General features: G+C 38.9%; 3 protein-coding genes across 3 annotated transcripts; 1 reads left to right on the forward strand and 2 right to left on the reverse strand.

The window, feature by feature from the left end:
* Positions 1-306: 306 nt before the first annotated feature.
* On the reverse strand, positions 307-847 carry RB195_011746 (uncharacterized protein; the record flags this gene model as incomplete). The annotated part of the gene is made up of 2 exons (XM_064193295.1): positions 307-369; positions 623-847. 2 exons carry the CDS (start codon positions 845-847, stop codon positions 307-309), a joined length of 288 nt encoding a protein of 95 aa, XP_064050878.1.
* Positions 848-3,515: 2,668 nt separating this feature from the next.
* Positions 3,516-3,856, forward strand: RB195_011747 (uncharacterized protein; the record flags this gene model as incomplete). The annotated part of the gene is made up of 2 exons (XM_013441177.2): positions 3,516-3,600; positions 3,726-3,856. 2 exons carry the CDS (start codon positions 3,516-3,518, stop codon positions 3,854-3,856), a joined length of 216 nt encoding a protein of 71 aa, XP_013296631.2.
* A 1,776-nt stretch (positions 3,857-5,632) lies between these two features.
* Positions 5,633-5,973, reverse strand: RB195_011748 (uncharacterized protein; the record flags this gene model as incomplete). The annotated part of the gene is made up of 2 exons (XM_064193296.1): positions 5,633-5,763; positions 5,889-5,973. The coding sequence occupies 2 exons, from the start codon at positions 5,971-5,973 to the stop codon at positions 5,633-5,635; spliced, it is 216 nt and encodes a 71-aa protein (XP_064050879.1).
* Between the last annotated feature and the right edge of the window lie 1,180 nt (positions 5,974-7,153).

A 7,153-nucleotide genomic window follows, 5' to 3' on the forward strand; every position in this document is an offset into this window, starting at 1 on the left:
AATAAATTCGTCTAATATTTGAATAAACGATTGAAGAAGACTCGAAGAAGCGGTTGAGGAAGAATATTGTAGCATAAACAACTAAACTAAAAAGAGGGTACACAAACCACAAAATGATTCTTAGAAAATTAGTTCTTCATAATTCTGGTAATAAAACTAGTGTGCTTTTTGAGCCAATCTCGAAAACTGACGACTTAGAATTTTATTGTTGCCTTAGTTTAAGCTTGATGACTTGAGCGGAGTCGCTTCGCTGGCTCAAACCGTGCAAAATCATATGTCGTCGTACGTGCAAGGCGATAAGGTAGTTCACATTTCCTGAACGAAACGTTCGTAGACAAAAGAAGCGTACCGGTGGAAATAGCATCCATTCTGATACATCAAGATTTCTATGGACAAGTCTCTCGGTTACTTTTGAATTAGCAAAAACAATTAAAATTCTGAATAAATGTGATGCATAATAAATAACGTGATAAAAAGTTGTGGTGGTGAAATAGAAAACCAATCATTTTAAATGCAATTTGCTGCCTAGAAGTTCTGATCCCTTCAAAAAATCGACTTGTTATCAAAGCTAAGCACTACAAAATTGTGTGTTACTACTTTGTATGAAAGAAATGAGACCAACCAGGGGTAACTTCGTATTGAGTACTAAGAGACCATAGGAGGGTTCATTCATAGCTTCAACAGTGCGGCACTCTTCCGTTGCAGCCAATTCAATATATTGAAGATGAGCAGTTGTTCGGAAACGTAGCGTCGAAAATTCGCTTAGGAACGGATGACAAACTTGATGACAAACGACGTCTTTAGAAGCTAGCAGAAGTATAAGAGCACTAAGTAAAAGTAGAAGCATAATAGCATAATGAAAAGTAAGTACGCTGCCTCAAGTTGGTAAATGTAGTGCAGATAAGGTGTTTCATGCGCGATCTTTCCCCATCGATCGTATATTTATGCGCGATTACAAAGATTTAGATAAGGACATCTGTTAATTGGCTATTCCGTATTTTGAAAAAGGCATGATGAGAGATCAAGTGGGGGTTTGGTGACGCGATGCGATGTCTCGTTATTTTTAATGTGACGGTCAGGAATCCCTGTCAAAAGGGATATTTTTGCATTTAGCGTAAAAGAATTCAAAGAGCTCATTTCTCATCCGACAGGGATGAATTTCTTACTTTTACTAGAAAAGGCAATTTTGATGCTGCTCCTGAGCAGAAAAAAAAAGACATCCACAGGCGCGGTTAGAGTTAAAATTAGTACAAAGTAGGCTCCACGAGTTTCCAAATATCGACGCCCAAAGTGAGTTTCATGCACTAAACCTGGCTGCGAACTGTAGGAGGAGAGACTTCTACTATATTTCTGCAAAGTTTGGTGCCTCTAGCTTTCCTAGTCTTTTTGAAACCTAGTTGCGAAAAACCCCATTTTTTGCTTTTTGCTCAAATTTTCAAGTTTTTCTCAACTAGCTTTAGAGAGAACCAGAACACCTACAGAAACCAAAACTTGCAGTTAACGGGTTTCCTTGAATTTTTCAACGGCGCTACGGTGATCTCACAATGGTAAAAAGTGAAGAATCTCAGATTTTCGGCAACGCGTCAAAATCTGTATGAATTCAAACAAATTCCAGTAACTCAGGTCGCAGTTTATAAAGACGAATTCGGTTTGAAGTTTGTTATAGAGGAAGATTTTTGCTATCATAATTTGTTTTTACTTCTTTTACAGGTAGTTTTCATTCTCAACTAGGTTTCAAAAAAAAACCAGACGGTCTCTGAAAAAGAATTTTTAACCATTCATAGCGCAAATCTTCCTTTACAGAACACAGCCACTTTTGTCTTCTTCCGTCTCTTCATTATTTCATTATTCATGTTTATTTCAAGCTAACAAAATCCGACCTGTCCAGCAGTAATTTCCAATTAAGGCCTGGTTCTAATAGCTAAAACAACTTCTATATAACACTTATATGTGGCAAACAGTGCTCCGAATACAATTTCAAAAAACTGCCGGTGAAACGTTCATCTCAATGATTCTTTTTCGGTAATGCAAAAATCTAGATTCCGGTGGGATCGAACTATTTATCGTCTGTAATCACTGTCAGTGAGTGAAATTGTGTGTAGAATGTAGAAAATAGTGAGGAAATGCTTTCAGGATGTGATCTGCGTTGGCATCATTTGTTTTTTCCATTTGCAAAGATAGAAAAATTTCGTGATTGAAGTTATGGTCATCTCTTTATCAATGTCAAACACTACAATTGTGTTGCCGAATGCCATTGAGAGCTCACTCATCTTTTCAAATTATATGTCTACATATGTACTGACACACTTCTAATTCTTGCAGTAGTGTATACCTCGTACTAATCCGAGCAAATATACCTGGAGGATATTCTTGGTGAGTAGCCAATGTGATATGGGTTGCGGCCTACCCGTAGCATCTTTGACAATCTGACTGCCTTCTAGTTCGTCTTTCTTTATTATCTTGACACGTCTTTTAATCTTCTCGCCTAATGATAACCATTTATCTATCTAAATCTGAATCTATCTAACAAATGCTTCTGATCTTCTATTTAACACTTAACTAATTGCAGTATTTACATTTGTATCACGATATTTCCGCCCTATCTACTGAGAAGAGTTTTATACGTTTAATGAGATTAACTCCGAACCAAGGACTTCAGCCAAGTGGCTGGCAAAGAAAAAACAGTTGAGAGATGCATGGCTCACTTCTCCACCTACGACGACGAAAGCTGCACTCTCGGATCAATCCTATGCACGGCGTATCGCAACACTCGGATCTTTTGTTTTGATTACACTACACACGCTATGTTTTCTGCTATCATCATCATTTTTGCTCAGATTTTCGCTGTGAGACGAAGAGGGCAAAGGAATGTGACCGTGAACTCCAGCAACATGTGGAGCTAATCGAGCTGTCTCTTCGCTCGAGGTCCTTGCTGCTCGAAATAGAAAATTGTAAGCGTTTGTTAGATTAATTAGATAGATAGATATGTAAGGTCCAATAAACATCTTTCTGTGTTGTCTTCCCACTACACCGTTCAACATCTCCACACGAGCTACTTGGAACACATTATTATTACAGAAATTCTACAGAAAATCAAACAAAACAATCAAACACAATATTCTAACCGTTTCTAGATCACTGCATCGAGAGTTTGAATGTTCTTTTACCTCGATTATTATTCTTGACGTCACGCGGCATCTTGAACATATGAATACGTGCCTTCGACCGAGATGTGGAGGTCAATATAATTTGTTAAGCACCCTATCGTTCTTTCATCACAAAAAATCAAATTCTTCCGAAAAAATGAAAAAAGGTCGACTTCAATGCCGTATAACGAGATGTTTTCCTACATCTCGTATTCAAATAGGTGCAGAATACATACATGCACACATCATTATCCATAAAAAGAAGGAGATCCTGACTCACACCATTCAATGCAAAGTCATGATATGAGCAATGATGACTAATGTGTTCTATATAAAGTCAGGAGTCACCCGTTATTTTCAATTTTGAGGATGTTGCACTTTGTGTTTCGGCTTTTCCTTCTCTTTGCTGTTCTCGCTTCCGTACAAGCTTGCGATTGCAGCAACCTGAAACCAGGTAACGACCATTTCTTTTTGAGCAGAATTAAACATATTAGTGACTGCAGGGGAATTATGACCACTTTCTGCTTTTCACGACTTGTTGCCAAGCCTCTTACTGTTTCTCATTCAGACTCATTTTAGGTAAATGTTGCACTAACTGGCGTGGACAATCGTGCTGCCATTTCCGAAAGAGGAGAGCCGTAGAGGATGTGTATGGCAAACGCTTCGAAGAGCTGCGTTACGCGCAAGAAACAGATCCAGACGAAAACTAATTGAATTTTTCCCTTCCCCAATAAATTCTAATTGTATGAACAAACACAGACATAGCCTTAGAAGTCTCTGTTACCCCTCTGTTACTGGAGAATCTCATATAATTTGCATATTTCGGAACTATCTCGATTGATTTGGGTCCTTAGGTTTTGGAGTTGGAGGAGGAAGGTCTTGGCATCAACAATTTAAGTTACCCAGCAAGATCTGAGCAACCTGAGATTTGATCCCCTCCCATCGGTTGCAATACCTTCCGACGTCTGAGACGGCAGGGTCCGGTGTGCAGGCTAATGAGGCAGTGAATATGCTGGAGTGGCGCGAAGATTTTTCTCCAAAACTAAGCAGCCCTGCATTGCGAGCATAGCTTCCACCACTGGATCAGAGAGCGAACGTGCGACATTTTGCTGAGAAAAAAATGTTGGTGAATCTTAGCAGTGGTTTATTTTTTTATTTTCATGATCATTATGAATCATCATATCGTAAGCGACTGTTTGGACTCAGCTTCAGAGGGGAACCTTTAAAATCAATTAGATCAATAAGTAATATATGAAGTGTCTGGCGTTAATCAATCCGCATGGGATGCGTCACCTCGTTCACTTCAAGCATTTGAGGTTTACGAACGTGTAACTGATCTATATAATGACTTGCGGGGCTAGCCGATGTGTCAAGTCAGTGCTTCTATCCTCCCAGACAAGTCCAAGAATCCAAGGTACCAATTTATCGACCTCGGAAGGAAGAAAGGTTTCGTTGGCACTACGGCGGAATCAAACCTCCGATCGATCATGCTGGAGCCGCAGCTAAACCCCTTACCGACTGCACTGCAACGCCACCTTCAGTAAATATCCATATTAAAATTATCGCTAGCAGAATGATTGGCAGAAGAGAAAAACGGTAGACATAATCGACCGAGATCGTTGTCATCCTCCTCGCGCCCACAAAAAGGTCTGTGATCGATCATGTCATAGAATCGACCGTAGATTGATTCTATGCAGCAAAAGACTGTATTTTCTGGGATGACATGATCCATTAGCGGTGAAAAGATCATTGTGTCGAATGCGGAGAAGACCATACTTTCTTGTTACGAAGACTTGACTTTGGATTAACTTCCAAAACGAAAAAATTGCAACAAAATCCTACTTTTAAGGGGAAAACCAACTTTTCAGTATTCTTAATAAAAATGATGAATTAGAGGTGAGCATAGCACGAGTAGCGTTCGAAAAGAATGCTGTGGATGAACCATAGATGTGCCAACCCTAGTGCTAACCAAGGCTTTTATCCCTCCGAGGTGGATTAATTGGCGCCAGACTAGGCCGACATTTCGGCTTTTCCCACTCAGAACGCTAGCTAAGAGTAAACCACTGTTAAGATTCACCAACATTTTTTTCTCAGCAAAATGTCGCAAGATCGCTCCCTGATCCAGTGGTGGAAGGTATGCTCGCAATGCAGGGCTGCTTAGTTTTGGAGAAAAATCTTCGCGCCACTCCAGCATATTTATTGCCTCAGTAGCCTGCACACTGGACCCTGCCGTCTCAGACGTCGGAAGGTATTGCAACCGATGGGAGGGGATCAAATCTCAGGTTGCTCAGGGGGTAACTTAAATTGTTGATGCCAAGACCTTCCTCCTCCAACTCCAAAACCTAAGGACCCAAATCAATCGAGATAGTTCCGAAATATGCAAATTATATGAGATTCTCCAGTAACAGAGGGGTAACAGAGACTTCTAAGGCTATGTCTGTGTTTGTTCATACAATTAGAATTTATTGGGGAAGGGAAAAATTCAATTAGTTTTCGTCTGGATCTGTTTCTTGCGCGTAACGCAGCTCTTCGAAGCGTTTGCCATACACATCCTCTACGGCTCTCCTCTTTCGGAAATGGCAGCACGATTGTCCACGCCAGTTAGTGCAACATTTACCTAAAATGAGTCTGAATGAGAAACAGTAAGAGGCTTGGCAACAAGTCGTGAAAAGCAGAAAGTGGTCATAATTCCCCTGCAGTCACTAATATGTTTAATTCTGCTCAAAAAGAAATGGTCGTTACCTGGTTTCAGGTTGCTGCAATCGCAAGCTTGCACGGAAGCGAGAACAGCAAAGAGAAGGAAAAGCCGAAACACAAAGTGCAACATCCTCAAAATTACGAAAATAACGGGTGATTCCCGACTTTATATAGAACACATTAGTCATCATTGCTCATATCATGACTTTGCATTGAATGGTATGAGTCAGGATCTCCTTCTTTTTATGGATAGTAATGTGTGCATGCATGTGTTGTGCACCTATTTGAATGACGAGATGTAGGGCAACATCTCGTCATACGGCATTGAAGTTGAGTTTTTTCATTTTTTCGGAAGAATTTGATTTTTTGTGATGAAAGAACGATAGGGTGCTTAGCAAATTACATCGACCTCCACAACTCGGTCGAATCGTTCGTTAGATGCCCTCATCAGAAAGTAGCAAATAATTTTTTGCCTTCTTGATCTGTTTGACAAAATAACTTCGAACAAAATCGTGCATAAAAGACAGCTAGACAATATCAACTGGAAGAAATCAACTGGAATGGATCAAGGAGCTATATATTTGTGGATAATGGAGAAAACGTCCTCATTGTTGTAGAGTTGTTCAGTTATTTTCTCCATCTTTCACTGATGAAAAATCCTGTAGTTGTTTTCTACACATTAAAAAAGTCAGAAAGTTCCGTTTATGTATGAACTCGAACGAATGAATGTAAATATGTCCCTGAAAAGAGCTGAAAATTTTCTTACGGTCTCAGAGATAAAGTTATTGTTTTGCAGAAGAACTGTCCTATTTTTTCTCGAGAAAATAAAGTTTCATTGCTTTCCACGGCACAATCTATGCAATAACAATAAATAAATTGTAGCTAGAAATAAAAATGACAAGGAGACGGTTGCAATTTGAACGTTAAATGTTTTTTTTTTCTGCAAAATGAAATGCAAAAATGAACTTTGTGTGAAAAACGTTCTAAAAAGTTTAAGAAATTTATGATTTGTGGAATTTTAATGCAACTCCTGCGGAAGCATGCAATCGATGGAGAATAATCGGGGGAATGAGTTGAAATTAAACGTATCTCCAAAAGAAAAACTGAAGATTCGAGCACAAGATTTCGATTAAACCTTTTTTTTCACTTCAGCTGTTCAGCACTTCCACCTTTTTTATTATAATTCGTCGTATAGTACTATCAAAAAGGATAAATAATAAGTAAATTATAGACTACATAATTAGTTAATGATAATTAGTAAGTTAATTGTAGATGATTATAGTAAATTATAGTAAATAAATATGTAAGAC

The sequence above is a fragment of the Necator americanus genome, chromosome III (assembly GCF_031761385.1).
Source record: "Necator americanus strain Aroian chromosome III, whole genome shotgun sequence".
In the NCBI taxonomy this organism is placed as follows: Eukaryota; Metazoa; Nematoda; class Chromadorea; order Rhabditida; family Ancylostomatidae; genus Necator; species Necator americanus.